Raw genomic sequence first — 16408 nt, 5'->3', positions numbered from 1 at the left:
ATTGCCTGGACAGCCCCCATTGTGGCCTGGCCTCCCCTCAGCCCTGCCACTCAGCTCAGCACCGGGACCCACTGAGACCCGGGGCCTAGAGGGAGGGGGCCGCCCCTCCCTTCTCGCAGCTGTGCCCAGCCAGGCGGACACAGGCCCTGGGACCCTGGCTGTGCCGAATGGGTCGTGAGAGAGACTGTTCATTCACGAGGGCAGGTCCCAAGAGCCCAGGGCAGGGGCTGGTCCAGCCGAGGGTCCTAGGCCACCTGAGTGGTGGTAAAGGCAGGAGGCAGCTCCTTTGAGGGTGCCAGGCAGCTGCGCCCAGGGGCCTTCCCTGGCAGGACCCAGGTGGTGACTGCAGCTGCTGGTGGCTCCCCTCCCCCTCCACACCTGGGGCCCCGCATGGCAGGAGGTGGTCACACCTTGAGGTGGCAGCGGCTCAGAGAGCCCAGAGGCGGCCCCACATCCTCCTGCCCGGGCCTGCGTGCCTGCCTGCCCTGCCCACATCCGGGGCTCAGTGTCCACACAAGCCTCCCAGGCCGCACTCTGGGATGGGGGCTCAAGGCCCCTTGGGGCAGAGGTGGGACCTTTCAGAACACCCCCCATGGGTGGACGTCTCTTTTGTCTGGAAAATGTTACGTCCCTCAGATCTGGGAGCAGCGCGTGCAGGGGGAGGCAGAATGCTGGCTCGGCGAGGGAGAGGACCCCAGCGCGGGCAGCTCAGCACTGGACAGACAGGGCAGGGAGGCGAGGGGCTGGGAGAGCACAGGAAGGGGTGTAGCAGCACGCAGGGCTGCAGCCGTCACCGTCACCATCACCAGGAGCTACTGCTGGGACTCGGCCTCCCCCAACGCTGGACGCCCCCCAGGTCAGCCAGTGAAATGTCACCTCAATGACCCTTGGCAGTGCTCAGCCCTTCCCAGAGGCCCTCCTGGGGTGAGTGGCTCTTCTTGGCTGCAGCCTGCGGGGCCTGGGGTGTAATGACCAGAGGGTCCCTGTGGTGGAGGGGCAGCCAGCCAGGGAGCATTTGGCTCTGGTCCTGGGGGTGCAGCCACCCCTCAGTAGGAGGAGCCCTGCCGGGAGGGAGGGAGGGAGGGAGGGAGGATGAACGGTGGGTGGTCGCTCAAGCTGCTATGGGAAGAGCCAGCAGCCAACCCGCCTCCCCTTCTGGCCTCTCAGCGGAGCCAGCTCAGCTCCCGCCAGAGACCCCAGCCCAGGTGCCCTCCCTCCCCACTCCAGCAGAGGCTGCTGGACCCGGGCTGGGCAGCCAAGGGTTAAGTGGGCGGGGCTCCCACGGGAGGGGCGGTCCCAGCGGCGGCCCCGTCCCGCCTTCCCCTCGCCTTCCTCACGGGCGCGGCAGGGCAGCGTGTGGGGCTGCGATCGGCATGGGCTCTGCGCGCGGGGTGCCCCTGCTCGGGCTGGGGCTCAGGGGACGCCGGGGGCCAGCACAGGGCCCGGTGTCCCTCGGGCCGTGCCGGTAACTGGGATTGGCACCCGCCGGCCATGGAAGAGCCTGGGCCCCCAGGTGGGCTCAGGCAAGACCAAGGTAAGGGGGCAGGTGGGGTCCCAGAAGGGGGTTGTGATGGTCCCCGTGGGGAGCCCAGAACCGGACCTGTTCACTGGTGACCCGCCCAGGACCGGACCTGTTCACTGGTGACCCACTGACCCCCCGTGGGCAGTGCAGAGCTCCTCCCAGCAGGGTCTCCGGGAGCACGGCCCAATGACCCCATTACCTGCACATCCCTCAGACTCGGTCCCAGAGGAGGGATGCTGCCCCCACCCCTTGGCGCCCCCACCCTGCCTCATCTGCCCCTGTGCTGACACGTGAAAGCGAGAGGGTCTGCTCCCTGCAAAGGGTCCAACACAGTCCAGGTGGGCGGTGGGGGAGGCGCCCTCAGCCATGCCAGCACGGGTCCTGACCTCCAGCTTGATCCCAGCGGATGCACACTGCTCGGGTGGGGGGCAGGTCTGGGGGTGCCAGGAGCTGGTAGGCTCTGGCTGTTGGCTCTGAGGGCTCTCCTGGCCCAACCCCACCCCAGCCCCTGATCCAGGTTGGCAGAGGTGGCCCTGAGCTGCAGTCAGCACCATGGACAGGGGCAGCTGCTGCTTTCTCTGGGGGGCCTGCAGTTGCTGTGCGTCCTCAGGGTTCCCTGGAGTTACACTCTGGTCTGGCCCATCCCGCTCCGCTCCGGGTTGGAGATTTCTTGCTGTGATCTGTCACGCTTTCCTGACCTGGGAGCCGGACATTGCCCTGCGCAGACAGAGCGGAGCAGCAGGGGTGGCGGAAGCCCCGGGGCTGTTCACAGCAGGAGCTTCCGAGGGGCATCCTGGGCAGGCCCCTTCAGCACCGGCTGGGGCAGGGTCTCCAGCTCCCCAAACACAGCGCTAGCTCTGGGCCAGAGGGGCAGGGTCTCCAGCTCCCCAAACACAGCGCTAGCTCTGGGCCAGAGGGGCAGGGTCTCCAGCTCCCCAAACACAGCGCTAGCTCTGGGCCAGAGGGGCAGGGTCTCCAGCTCCCCAAACACAGCGCTAGCTCTGGGCCAGGGGCGGGGAGAGGAAAACGTGAAGGGGGACAGTGGCCACGGCTGCAGAAGAAGTGGCTCAGGCCGGACACCAGGAGGAACTCCTGGGTTTCCAGGGACAGTAGGAGCTTGCCTCCTGGTGGTTTGGAACCTGCTTGTTCTGCCCTGTGATTGGCATGGACATGTGGGGTGGGACATGGCATCGCTGCTGGGCAGACTGGGGACGGGTTGCTGGTTTTTGCCTCTGATAAACCGTGTGACCTCACACAAGGGACTGAGCCTCTCTGAGCCTCCATGGGCAAGAGGGATAGCATGGGGCGCTTTCACAGGGTGGCTGTGGGCATTCAGAGCAAGCGTGTCTGCAGTGGTCATGCCGTGCCTGGCCTGTGCAGCTGCTCCAGGGTGCCTGTCCCCTCCTCTGTCCCACCCCCAGTGGAGGTGCCCTCTCTGAATGGAGAATAGTGTGGCAGATGTAACTAGGGCTGCTGGGCAGACACTGTTTGTAGGATGGGCTGTATATTCAGGTCACTCCAGGTGCACCCACTCGCTGACCGCAGCCCCCATCCCAGGGCTCTCCTGGGCACGTTGTCCCTGGTTCCTGCCTGTCTGGCCTGCAGAGAGCTCCCTAGAGTCACTGCCCTGTGCTGGCCACTGGGCTCAGGATGCCTGCCTGCTGTGGACAGGGGCTGGCTGCTGCCAGGTGGCCCCAAAGCCCCAGGTTCCAGGAGACCCAGCACACTTGGGGTCTGCAGCTGGCCAGGGAAGGGCCTAGTCTTAGGAGGGGGCAGTGGTGGGAGTGGCTCTGAGCCCACCCTCCGTGCCTGCGTCCTCTGGGCAGAGGGAGGGGAGCCAGCAGAACAGTCCTTACAGACTCCACGTGCCGCCGAGGACGGAGCAGATGGGCCAGTGTCCTGGGTCCAGCCCTCCATCTGCACAGCTAATGAGCTGATGACGATGGCGTCCCAGTTCCTGGCACCTTCTCCTGGAGAAGCCATGGGCTGGCCCTGCCCGGGCAGTGCCCTTTGCTGGGGCAGGTGTGTGTGGGGTGCCTGGGGCCCTCTCAGGGACCCAGGCCCAGTGGCTCCACCTTCATTGAGGGTGGGCTGGGGGAGGGGTTGGGGAAGGGGATGAGTAATCCAACGTGCCTGTTTCTTCCCGGGATTTTGCTCCCAGCACTGCATACGTGGGCTCCCACCGGCTGGACGGACTTCCTGTGTGGGAAAGGCGAGTGGGCGCGGGCCTCCCGCGTGGGGGCAGGGTGGAGTTGGTGGACACCATCCCCAGGACAGGACGTTTCCTCTGGCTCCTGAGAAGTCACTCACTGTGGTGGCCACAGGCATGGCTCCATGCTGGCTGGGTGAAGACCCCGAGAGGGGGCCTTGTGGCTGACGGTCACTGGAGACAACAGTGAGCCACCCTGGTGGGACTGTGGAACCCCCTCCAGCTCTGCCCCAGAGAGCAGCACCTGGGTGAGGGCTACAGGGGGCTCTTTCAGCAGGCAGGTCCCAGGCACCATGATGCAGCCCTGACTTGGGGACGGTGGCCACACTGTCCTGGGAGTAGGTCCTTTCCACCGCTCAGACCTGGCAACCCAGGAACACACCTCTGAGGGACTTGAGTGGTCTTGATTTCACATTGATCAGGCCCCTGGCTGCTCCGACTTTCAGGCCCCTGTTGTGGAGGTTTCGGGCGGCCCAGTTCTCAGGGGCAGCCCTGTGCCCTTCCTGGGTCAGCTGGTGTGTGGGTGGGGGCCGACCCAGGGAGCACCTCACTGGCTCCCAAAAGGCAGGAGTGGGAGACAGGGCAGCCAGCCCGGCCCCAGGGCCAGCTTGAGCAGGGAGGTCCAGACAGGGACGGAACGACTATACAAGATCCCAGAAACTTCAGGCAGGGAAGCTCGGAGGGCCAGCTCCATCTCCAGGACACCCTCTCTGTCTGAGACTCTCTGGCAGAGCATTCGTGGGGCTGCTCGAGGAAGCTGCTCCCCGGCCTGGCAGTGGCCCGGGGTGCTCTGGCCGGGAAGAGCAGCCCCGTGCCGGGACGGATGTGGCGGGCTCAGCCTCCTGTTTCCTCGCCTCCTCCGTGGCTCCATGCCTGCTCTGCCTGGCAGCGGCCCAGCTGCCACCCTCCCTCCTGCGCCTGGCTATGGGCTGGGGGCAGGGCTGGCTCCGACCACTTGGCCCGAGGACCCTCCCCTTGGAGCTGCAGCCCCCTCCCCTCACTCGGCAGGAGCTCCCTCTCTCCCAGCTGGCAGGCCAGGCTCCATCTGGTGACTTTTCAGGAAAGGCTCCCCCACCGTGGCTGCCATGAGCCTGGCTCCCTCTGCAGCTCCTCTGGGGTGTCCTGGACGGTGGCTGGGGGCAAGGCCGTGCACCTGCCTTCAGAGAGCCCCAGGCCAGGTGGGTGCGATGCCCCTGCTGGCCATGCCCTGCTCAGTGAGGGCAGAGAGGCAGCCAGGGCCTCAGAGAAGCCAGTGGCTTGTGGCAGGGACAGGAGCCTCCAGGGACACACAATGGGGGGGGCACTAGTGGTGGGGGGAGGAAGCTGTGAAATGGGCTATTAATAGGGTCCCCTTCCTGATGGGGCTGTCAAGTGCGATTAATACCGCTGCTGTGAGCTGGGCTGCCACCAGCTGGGGATGGCTGGGGACGGCGAGGGGGCAGGAAGGGGAGCCCACTCTGGGAGGGACCCTCACTGAGATGGGGACCTGGCCCTGGCTGTCCCGAAGAGGCCAGAGAAAGGCCAGATGTTGGGGCCCCCTTGGCCATAGCGGGCCAGCTGGAGAGTGTGGAGGCCTGGGCTGGGCAGGCGCCCACCTGCACAAGATGGGGCTGCACTGGGGGAAGGTACCGGGCACGGGACACCTGGCCTCAGAGGCCATCCTGTCCACTTGCCACTGCCGGCTGCTTGGAGGGTCCAGTGGCCTCAAGTTCCTGACGAGGGGCACCTTTCTGTGCAACTGGGACTGCTTTGGACACCTGTGACCATCACAGGTCCTCCTGTCCATCCCTCCACACCGGGTGGCTGGATGACAGAAGAAAGGTGTCTGCTGGCCCTCCCTCTGGGCCCTGTGGGAGCTGGATCCTTCTAGCAGCAGCTGGGCCACCAGGGGAGCATGAGCCTGGCTGCTGTTCTCCCCCTGCTCTGGGGCCGGTGGAAGGTGGAGGGCAGGTCAGGTGGCGCGGCCGATGGAGTATGGCTGGCCATCGAGAACCTGTCCCCACCCTCTAGGACACCGGCCGTTCCAGCTCCCCCAGGGCTCTGTGCACACGGACCGGGAGCCACCCAAGGGGGCAGAACAAAGTCAGGCCCCAGGGCCCCCTCCGGCCTGCTCCCCTGCTGAGCTGGGTCTTCCCTCCACAACGCCCCCACCTCCTGCTGAGAGCTGGAGTGGCTGCCACACGGAGGGCGCTGCCAGAGGAGAGGGCAGAGCGTCTGTCCCTGCGGTGCCCTCCAGGTGTGCCTAGGGTGGCCCCAGCCCCACAGGCCCCGGGCACTTGCCCTTGGTTCCCCTGCCCTTGCTGGGACCCCTCAGGCCCAGCCTGACTCTGGGATCCCTGGGCTCCTAGCACGACCACCCTGGGGTCCTGCCTGTGGGGAGGGCTCGAGGCACCGACTCACACTCCTGATAAAATAAAAATAGTTGGGGAGGAGGCTCCCAGACGTGCGGGGGGACAAGTGGCTTCTCTCAGACGTTTAAATAATCTCCGCCATATGTGTGTGGGCCCGGCCCTCCCTCCCGTGCGGCGCCAGTCCAGGGGCCCGGCTGATCTCCAGTGAGCACCGCGGCTGGGGCAAGGTGGCCACTTCCTCCTCCCTCCCGTCCACCCAAGCACAGCCTCAGCCCCTCCTGCATGCTGGGCCGGCCCTTGGGGGCAGCACAGGAGGGGGATGCTGGGGCTGCGAGGGGCAGGGGGGCGCGGAAGAGACAGGGCCAGGAAGGGCTGCAGGAGCATCCGGCCCTCATGCCTCACTGCTGCTGAGGTCCTTTGCTCTCCTAGCCCTGGGATGCGGCTGCCTCAGGGACTCTTGGTGGCCTTGGAGGGTGGGTAGGCTGGCCTGGGGGCCATCGGGACAGCAGGTGACGGTCAGGCCAATGCCAGCCGGGCCCAGGCACAGCCCTGTGGGGGCTTCAGAGGGAGACACGGGTGGGCCCAGGGAGGTCCTTTGAAAAGTCCTGCTGAAAGGCAGCAAGCGTCGGGAGAGGAGGGGACTTAGAGGCAGCCAGGGCCACCTCTGGACAGGCCTGGAAGAGGTGGGGCCCCTGCCCGTCCCGTACACGCTTGTGAAGGGAAGAGGTTGGTGGAGGGGCATGTGCAGTCCCCATGCCCCTGTCGTGGGAGGGGCTGCGGTACCCAAAGCTGCCCCGGGTGTGTGTGTACACGCCGGGAGGCCTGTGGGTGTGATTTGTGGGTTTTGTTGGAAGATTCAATTATTTTCCAGCCTTCCCCAGGGGAGAGGCGGAGATGCTGAGCCACCGCTGGCCCCTTGTTGATGACAGCCGCGAGGCCCATGCTGCCTGCTGTGTTAGGACAAGATCGATCTCCGCCATAAAAACAAAATTAAGCCAACACCGCCCTGGCTTCTGACAGCACGCGCTCTTCCTCTAATCAGCTGCCACCCGCCCGGTTCCAGCCTTGGGAAGAAAGGAAGGGGCTGCAGGAGCAAACTTCTCACAGTGGGGAAACTGAGGCACTGAGACAGGGAGGACAACCCAAGGTCGGGGGGCAGGCCCAGGACCCCTGCTTCCCAGCAGCCACCAGGGCCAGGCAGTCAGGGTGGGCCGGTGCAGTCCAGTTGCGGGGGCTGAGCCCAGAGGATCACGGGCGCATTCCTCTGCGTGTCACCGTGGGGCCCGCAGAGCCCTCCCATGCACTCTCCCCAACTGGGGTGCAGCCCCATCTGCCCGTCTGTCCACCCATCCGCCCATCTGGGTGCATCTGTGTGGGAGGCTTCTCCAGGCCCAGGGCTGAAGCCGGCCAGACCCTTGAGAGCTGGACCCTGGACACCAGTGTGGACACTGGCTCCCGTCACCTCCTCAGAGCAGGCCTGGTGGCCTTAGCTGCCTCTGTCCTGCCCGTCCCTCCCTGTCCACCTGTGTCCAGCCAGCGCCTGCTATGTGTTGGATCATGGCCTCACAGGGACAGAGCAAGGAGGAGGACTTCGAGGTCCCTGCCCCAGGGATGTCCCGGGGTCAGGCAGTGCTCTGAGGACTGGGGAGCCCCACTGTGCTGTGCAGGGACCTGGGGGAGCAGCAGGTGAGCCAGGGCCCTCCTCTCCCCGACGGAGCCTGTATCTGCCCGACCAGGACTGCCGGCCCTTCCCAGTCTGGCCTCTGGTGTGGGCCCACAGCCAGGTGCGTTGCTACAATCCCACCTGAGCTCCCACATCAGGTGTCCTGGCTCAGGCTCACGGGAGGGGCCGAGGCGGCCTGGGGGTGGGTGTGGACCATGGCTGAGGGCTGGGCCCCTGTGTGGAACCACAGAGCAGAGCCTGGCTTCTTCGGCCTCCCTGTGGGCTTTCAGGATGGCCAGGCCCTGGCTCAGGGCAGGCAGGGTGAGCATGAGGGCCCGTCAGTGCAGGCTGTGGGGCTGGGCTCGCCTGCCGGCATGGGGGTGGGGCAGCCCGCTCAGTGACCTTGTGTGGGGGCTGGGCTGGGCCCTGGGCCGGCTCACAGGCAGCACGTGGGGAGGGGTTCTTAAGTCTCTGGGCCTGGGCCCCTGCCACGTCTCTTGGCCCGGGGCACCCCCGGCTTCACGCTGCAGCTGCGGTTCTGTGTCTGCCTGAGTTTTGGAGGGGAGTGGGCGGTCCCTTTGGACCTCAGGGCAGGCAGGGCAGCCCCCGGCAGAGGCCTGTGTCAGGAAGGATTAGCCAGGCCTCCACCCGCCTGGACAGTTGAGGATTCCAGCTCTGCTGCTGAGGAGGTCAGGGGGCCTGGGGTGCAGGAGCCTGGGACCCACGTTGTGGGGCTGGGGCCAGGCACTCTATGTGTGGCCCCTCTCAGAACCCCTGCCCAGGCAGATGGCGGCCTCCAAGCCCTAACCCCAGCTGATGGGGGATCAGCTAGTGGCTGAGAGCTCAAGGGAGGGAGGGAGGGAGCAGAGGTCCAGCCTTGGGGAGCTTCAAGGAGGGATGGGTGAGAGACGGGAGCACCCCCAGCTGGGGCCAGGCCCAGGGTGAGGGAACAGCAGGTGTGTCCCAGGCCAGGAGGCCTCTGAGGTGCAGGAAGGAGAACTGGACCCCCTGGGTCAGAGTGGAAGCCCGCAGCAGCCCAGTATGAGGTGGGCAGGGGCCCTGGGCCAGGGCTATGGCCGTCTGGTCTGTCTCCAGGCCCTCAGGCCACCTCCTGGCCCCTGCGCTGCCCCTTACACGGTGGCCTTCCCCGAGGCCCTGTCTTCCTGAGGACGCCCGGGACTCTAGCCCCTCTCCTCTCCCTGCGGCTCATGGCTCCCTAATCTAATTCCACGGCAGAGCCCAGAAACGCCTGCTGACCTGCTTCCGCCGAGAGCAGCAGAGCCTGTGACAGGGCCCCTGGTGGGGGCCTGGGTTGTCTCTGCGCTGACTGCATCTGATCTGGCTGGGTGTGGCCCTGGTCGTCAGTGGTCAGCTGGAGACGCATGGCCATCTCCTCAGGGACTGCCACCTCCCACGCCTGACCTTGGCCCCGGGGCTCTGCCAGGATGCCCAGCCCTGGCACCTCCCTGTCCTGGGCTCTGCAGGCCAAACTCCTCACCTGGTATGGGGGGAGGTGAACAGCTGCCTGGGACCTTCCAGTCCTTGTTGCTGGAGCCAGTAGAGCCTGGGCAGTGGGTGGGAAGAAGGGCGGGGTTCCCCTCAGAGTGGTCATGAAGCGTGGGCATGGCCAGGACACAGGTGGCTGGTGTTCAGCCGGGGTCTGCCCACCTCCCATTCCCACAGCTGCCCCTGGTGTCCTGGCCTGGACTTGGGGATGGGAGAGCCTGTGCTGTCCTGCAGTGCGGGGCCAGTACACAGGGTGGGCTGTGTGGTCCTGGTGGCAGTGGGACCTGGAGTCCTTTCCTCAGTGGGAGCTGAGACGGTGGGGTGGGTCCTCCTTGGGTGAGGCCCCTCTCCAGGTCAGATGGCTGTCATCCCTGCAGGGCAGAATGTGGGGACAAACGTGCCCTGGGCATGGGGCCACCTCCTCCGCCACAGCTCGGTGACCGTGGAGAAAGGTCAGGCTGGGGCTGCAGCTGCATGAGGGAGACATGGAGAGCCCAACCCAGGCTCAGGAACCCACATCCTGGGCCTGGGCTGGGAGTTGTCGCTGTAAGGGATCCGGCTCGGCTCCCCTCTCCAGCCACAGGGGCTGGGTGCTGCGGGGATGAGGTGAGCTTCTGCCCCTGCTCTGGGCCACCTGCCTCTGGACTTTGGGGATCCACTCAGAGGTCCCCATAAGTAGGGATGCGGGGTGAGGGCAGGGACCACTCCAGGCCCAGCCTCGGCATCAGTGGTGGGCGCACAGCGGGGAGGCCCACCCCACACAGGGTCCTCTGGGGACAGTACCCTGCAGGCCTTCCAGTTGCGTTCTCTGGGTCCCAGGAGGGCCCTCCCGTTGGTCCTGCTCTTGTCCCGCAGCCCTGACCTGGGTCTGGTGGCCTGGGGCCTTGGGAAACACTGTTGCCTCCCCAGTGCCCTCCCATCCCCAGCTGGGAGTTCCCTCGGCCTAAATCCTCCGCCAGCTGGGCTGGAGCTGGGATTAGCACAGGGATTGGGCCCGGGGCTGGGCGGGGCTGAGGTCCTTTGCTCCCCCAGCCTTGGGAGGCGGCTGCGTCAGGGACTCCTTGGTGGCCCTGGAGGGTGGACAGGCTGGCCTGGGGGCCATCAGGACAGCAGGTGACGGTCAGGCCAATGCCAGCTGGGCCTGGGCACAGCCCTGTGGGGGCTTCGGAGGGCCCTGAGGAGGAGGAGGAAGAGGCAGAGGAGAGAAGGCCCCACGGAGGTCCTGTCGCCAGCGCTGCCACTGCCCGACCTCCTGCTGCCTGAAGGCCGGTGGGCCTCTGTGTCCTCCGTGAAGCAGGCCCGGCTGTCGTCAGGCCATGTCTGGCCCATGGCCCTCCCCCGACAGCCGGACCAAGGGAACGGTGGCCTGGCTGGCGGAGGTACTCCCCTGGGTTGGAGGGAGTGTGGTGCTGTCTTCAGAGTGGCAGCTCGGCCCCCTGGGTAAGAAGGGGCAGGGGAGTGGCCCGGGCTGAGTGCTGGCCCTGGCCAGGTGACTGGCGGGTGGGGGCTGTTCCTGGAGGTGGGGGAAGCCTGGGCCTCCATCCCATCCTGCACTCGCCTCCCCTGTCCCCCCGGGTGCTCTAGGGATCATGTGGGTCCAGCAGCGTCGGCTGGCCCTGCCCCTCAGCCGCTCAGAGGCGCGCTCAGCACACCTCGGTCTCCCAGGCAACTGCAGGGCCTGGGGGCTGAACCCAAGGGGGTGAGGGGGGATCTCAGGTGGCTCCAATGCTCTCATTGAAGGGGTCCCTTGTGCTCTGGGGGTCAGTGGTGCTTGCAGCCCAGGCGGCTGGGCTGGCATCCTGGTGCTGGACATAAGGGCCCTTGCCGTTAGGAGACTCTGCAGAGGAGACTGGCTGGGTATGGCTGGGAGGGTGGAGTGTGTGTCTTGTGGTGGCCTGTGGAGGGCCCCGGTCCGGGCTGGCCTGCCAGCTCTCTGTTCCAGCGGCAGACAGGGTCCTGTCCAGGCTGCCCTGTTGCAGGCCTCTGCCCGCCCCCTGCCCCTGTGTCCTGCCTCACCCCTCTCCTAAATCCCTGCAGCCATACCTGCGTCTTCACCTCCCATGTGTCCCGGAGAGCCCAGCCCCGCATGCCATGGCTTCCATCCCTTCAATTCCCCTCTGCTCGTGATCACGTAGTAGCTTCCCCAAGAAGGCCCGGCCAGTACTGCCCTTGGTCCTCCACAACACCCCCGCCAGGGTCCCTCAGCGTGCAGACCTGGGGTGGGGATTAACGTCTCTGTGCTTTAGCAGATGGTACCTCTGGGACCTGGGCTTTCTGTGAGCAGGTGTGCAGGAACCGAGGGGGTGAGACCAGTCTGTTCCTGGGCTGGGACAGCTGACTCTGGCCTGGACTCCCTGGACCCTGCAGCCCCCTCTCCTGGGACAAGCTACAGCAGGAGGCTGAATGGAGAGAGGAGGGGAGAGAAGGAGCGGGGCAGGCAGCCTGGGGGAGGGGAGGGGAGGGGTTGTGAAGCTCGGATCTGGCACCACAGCCTCCCAAGTCCATACTGCTGTGCAGGGCCTGGGACGCAGACATTCATGGCACCATTCATGGCCCTTGTTGCACATGAGGGGTGGGGGCTTTCCTGGAGATGCCCCAGGCAGGGGCACAGGCACTCAGGAATTCGACCGCTCCCAGGAGCCACCTGTGGCCAGGGGCGGGGGCAGGGGCATGGGGTTGCTGCCTGCTAGGCCCACCCCGCCCCTGACAAGGGGCCTCCACTGCACTATGGCCCCAGACAGCCAGCCCAGCCACCTCATCTGTCTTGCCTCGTGCCCGGCCTTCCCATTGTTGAGTTCTGTGCTGGCTCCGTCTGAGTGGTAGCTCTCGGGGCTCCAGGCCCAGCGCCGGTTACCAGGGCTGCTAGGACTGGTCCAGGAGGTGGTGGGAGTGGCAGGTGGCCGAGCAGGGTGAGGAGCAGGGCCCTCAGTTCCCAGGACCATCTGGGGAGGAGTGGCAGGGCCCAGCTGAGCTGTGTGACCCAGGCAAGCCGGCACCTGGGGTGGAGGTGGCCCTGGGCTCTGGCCTTTGCCCTGTCACTGGCAGGGCGGTGTGGGCGGGGCCGGGCGAGGTGAGGAGTGACCGTGCCTCCTCTGACGGCCGTGTTTCTCCTGTGAGGAGTGGCCGTGCCTCCGCTGACGGCCGTGTCTCTCCTGCGAGGAGTGGCTGTGCCTCCGCTGACGGCCGTGTCTCTCCCGTGTCCAGTGGAGCGGTGCATGGGTGCCATGCAAGAGGGGATGCAGATGGTGAAGCTGCGTGGCGGCTCCAAGGGCCTGGTCCGCTTCTACTACCTGGACGAGCACCGCTCCTGCATCCGCTGGAGGCCCTCACGCAAGAACGAGAAGGCCAAGAGTGAGTGGGAGCCCTGGGGTGGGGACAAATCAGAGTCCCTGGGGGGACACGACGGTAGGGACCCTCCCAGGGCAGCCACTGATGGTTGAGGAGCAGCGAGACCCTAGGCCTGGACACCTCTGGGCTCAGTGGCCTTGGGGATCTGCAGTGACCTCGGGCTGTGGGGTAGGAGGGATCCAGGCCCCCTGCCCGCCTGGCAGAGCTCCCTGGGACTCAGTGAGGACCGAGTAGCACTGTGCCCAGCCCTGTGCTGAGTGCTGGGCTGGAAGGAGGGGCACAGCATAGTCCATCTAGCTGGGGAGGTCACAGCTCCCCATAAACAGAAACGACCCCCACAGAGGTAGGCTGATGGATGGGCATGGGTGCAAACAGTGGCTCAGGCAGCCACTGGGCATGGCTGCTGGAGGGAGCAGGGGCCACCCGAGATGGAGGCTCTGTGCAGGGGGTGGGTGGGGAGAGTTGAGGCACACAGGGAACGGGTAGGGTCCCACGGTTTGGGGAGAGACATGGCAGTCCTCAAGGGCTGGGATCAGGGCGCAGCCAGGGTTTCTGATGGTCAGGACCCAGGCATGCCAGGCAAGGCCTCAGCCCAGCAGTTGCCAAGCGTGTAGCCACTTTGGGCCCCTGGAGAGAGTCGCGCTGCGGAGCCCCCAGGGGGACCTGAGGTCACAAGAGCCTCGATGCACCTGAGCGCGGAGCTGGGGGTCCCTGGAGCCGCTGTCCCCACCTGCGGCGCTGGAGCCCTGGAGGTGGCCAGGGGCTTCCTTGGAATGTGGAGACGTGCTGGTTAAACGTGCAGCCCCGGGCCAGCCGGGCACTGGGGGCTGCAGGTGGAGGGAGGTGGATGCTCTCCCTCGTGGGGGCGTGTCTTTTCCATAGGAAAGGGAAAGGGGGAGGGACACGGGTCAGCAGTGGGGGGCTGTGCAGTCTCGCAGATCTTCACCCTTGGTTCTTGAACTCTGGACCCTGAGCCCTGCCGAGGGTCCCGCAAAGGTGGGCAAGGAGCTCCCGGCTGCTTGGTCTCCGCTGTGTTGGGGCTGCCAGCAGGGGGACGCTGGGCCCCCGGGGACCTGACCCATGCTCCCTCCCCACCCCGCAGTCTCCATCGACTCCATCCAGGAGGTGAGTGAGGGGCGGCAGTCGGAGGTCTTCCAGCGCTATCCTGACGGCAGCTTCGACCCCAACTGCTGCTTCAGCATCTACCACGGCAGCCACCGCGAGTCGCTGGACCTGGTCTCCACCAGCAGCGAGGTGGCGCGCACCTGGGTCACTGGCCTGCGCTACCTCATGGCCGGCATCAGCGACGAGGACAGCCTGGCTCGCCGCCAGCGCACCAGGGACCAATATCCTTGGGCACCTATCGGGCAATGCAGACCCGGGGACCGGCCCCTTGGCTGCTCACCCTGGGGGGGCCTGTCCTTTGCAGGGTCACACACTGGGGAAGTGGCCGGTAGGCTGGGGTCCCCTATTCCTTCCTCCCTAGGCCAGAGGGTGGAGGTGTCAGGGCTGGGCCCATGGATCGCTGTTGGCCCCTAACTCGGCACCAAAGTGGCTGAAGCAGACGTTTGACGAGGCCGACAAGAACGGGGATGGCAGCCTGAGCATTGGCGAGGTCCTGCAGCTGCTGCACAAGCTCAACGTGAACCTGCCCCGGCAGAGGGTGAAGCAGATGTTCAGGGTGAGCTGGGGGGAGCCCTACCTGGGCTCCAGAGCCAGGGCTGCACGGGGGCTGTGCTTGTGTGGCTGGGAGCCTACCAGCCCTGACTGAGCTGGAGGAGACCCTGGCAGTGCCCTCAAGCTGCACAGAGTAGCTGGCTGCTGAGGATGGGGCTGTCTGACCAGCCACCCCACAGCCTATGGCAGGCAGGCAGGTGGGTGCCCAGGTGCTGCCTCTTTGCAGCTGGGCCAGGGGCTGCTCTGCCAGCTCTGGGGAAAGTGGTCAGGGCACCTGGCACAGGCCCTGCCAGGTGAGCGGACTGGGCATTCAGGGCAGGTGCCCAAATGAAGCTGCACCCCCTTCCCAGGCCCCAGCCCCGCAGCCTCGAGGGGGGTACACCAGCCCTGGCAGGGCCCAGTCTGATGCGCAGCAGCTCTTGTTACTTTCCCCATGCCGCCCTCGCCCAACCACCCTGATGTTAGGAGTTATGAAAATGCAGCCTTCAGCTGAGCTGCGGCCTTTATTGTCTGTAATTAGTTTCTGTTTCCGGAAAGCCTGCTGGGCCGGGGGAGAGAAACTCTGCCCGTCAGCAGGTCCTGGTTCCGGGTGGTGCTGGCTGAGCCAGCAAACCAGGCCCTGGGGCCTTGCTGCTTTGCTGCAGCTTGGAAAGCGGGTTCTGTGGGTGCAAGTGCCAGGCCCTGGGGTCTCTGACACGCATATACACGCACACACAGGCACACGCATGCACGTGCATAAATACACGCACACACGTGCACATACACATATGCACACAGGCACACACATGCACACACACACACACGCATACACATGCTCACAGCCTGACAGCTCCGCCATGTCCAGCGCCTGCCAGCTCCTGCCAGCTCCTGCCAGCTGCTGCCTGTTCTCACTGTAGATGGCTGGTCATGCCTGGCTGGAGCAAGGGAAGCTGGCCTGCTCACAGGACAGGGTGTGTGCGTGAGTTAGCGGCTGGGTGCTCGCAGACACTCTGGGGACTGCCCGGGGCTTGTGAAGGCCCCAGTGGGGACACAGTCTGCCTGGGCTGTGGGGGCTGGCAGGTGGCTGAGTCTGCATGTCTGTGCCCCTTCTCCCTGCCTGCCTGGGGCCATCCCCAGCCACATTTTGGGCTCAGGGGCAGCTCTGGGGCCAGCAGGTCCCTCCACAGAGTTGAGGCTGTGCCAGGGCCCGGGCAGCAGGGTGGCTTAGGGTGCAGGCTCCAGAGTGGCCTCTGAGTGGGAGGAGACAGATGCCCCTCACTGAATCCAGCATGAGTGTGCGTGGTTTCTGGGGCCTGAAGGTCCAACCAGACCTCCCTAAGGGAACCCCAGGCAGGCGGAAGCAGGGACAGTCTGCAGGGCTGGCTCTGGAGAGGAATGGCGAGGTAGCTGCTGCGGTCAGGTCACCGGCCTGGCACTCCAGCCCTATGCAGTGGAGGCCCAGTGGCCCTGGTCTTTGGTGGTCAAGACAGCTGGAGACGGCCCCAGTTTCAGAGCGCTGGGCCTCCCCGCCCATCTGTACTGCATCCTCTCTGGGCCCTGCAGAGCTGAGAGAAGGAGCCTGCAGCCAGGCTGGAGGGGCTCTGAGAAGTGGCATCAGCTTCGCTGTAGAGAAATCTGGAGATGGCTCCCATTGCCTGGCACGGCCTAATCAGAGAGACCTGCATGGTGGATAAACACTTGGCTTGAGGCTAATTTCATCAAACCTAAGATAAGGCTGGAAGTGGGCTGGACCCAGTGGGGCCTAATTGCCAGAGTGTGCTGGGCGGGCACCGAGGCAGGCTCAGCCAAAGTGCACGTTCAACAGCAGTGGCTTCCCTTTGTGGAAAGAAAAGATGCCACGTGACTGTGTCAGGGGTGTTCTAGGGTTGGGCTCAGGCCCCGAGGGCCTCACTGTCCGAGCATTTTTGTTCCTGCTCAGTGGTGAGTGGCTCACCCTGGCACATAGCCACTCTGTGGAGGGGGCCGCATCTCTGCCCAGCTCAGCCACAGGCCCTGGGAGGGCCTCTGGCCTGGGCTTTGTCCCATGGCCCCTGGGAGGACCATCAGCCCAGGCTCTGTCCCACAGGGGCCCTTTGAGCTGCAGTGTGTCCCCTCATGGCTGTCCTGGGTGCAGTGAGTGGGCACCCCCAGAC

General features: G+C 65.8%; 1 protein-coding gene across 5 annotated transcripts in view; it reads left to right on the top strand.

Annotated features, from left to right (window-relative positions):
• Positions 1-16408, top strand: part of PLCH2 (phospholipase C eta 2) — a 79115-nt gene that overhangs the window by 39452 nt on the left and 23255 nt on the right. For 4 of the 5 annotated variants that reach the window (XR_010155262.1, XM_063805936.1, XM_063805935.1 and 1 more), the window contains exons 2-4: positions 12456-12602; positions 13702-13945; positions 14151-14280. Coding sequence is in view for 4 of the 5 variants with exons in the window: in XM_063805936.1 (XP_063662006.1) it covers positions 12456-12602; positions 13702-13945; positions 14151-14280 (521 nt within the window). In the remaining variant the exon portion in view is untranslated. Of the gene's footprint in view, positions 1-1337; positions 1535-12455; positions 12603-13701; positions 13946-14150; positions 14281-16408 lie in introns of those variants that run through there. The other variant, XM_063805933.1, reaches the window with a different exon arrangement.

The sequence above is a fragment of the Pan troglodytes genome, chromosome 1 (genome assembly GCF_028858775.2).
Source record: "Pan troglodytes isolate AG18354 chromosome 1, NHGRI_mPanTro3-v2.0_pri, whole genome shotgun sequence".
Lineage (NCBI taxonomy): Eukaryota > Metazoa > Chordata > Mammalia > Primates > Hominidae > Pan > Pan troglodytes.
This window is presented reverse-complemented; position numbering and strand designations above follow the sequence as displayed.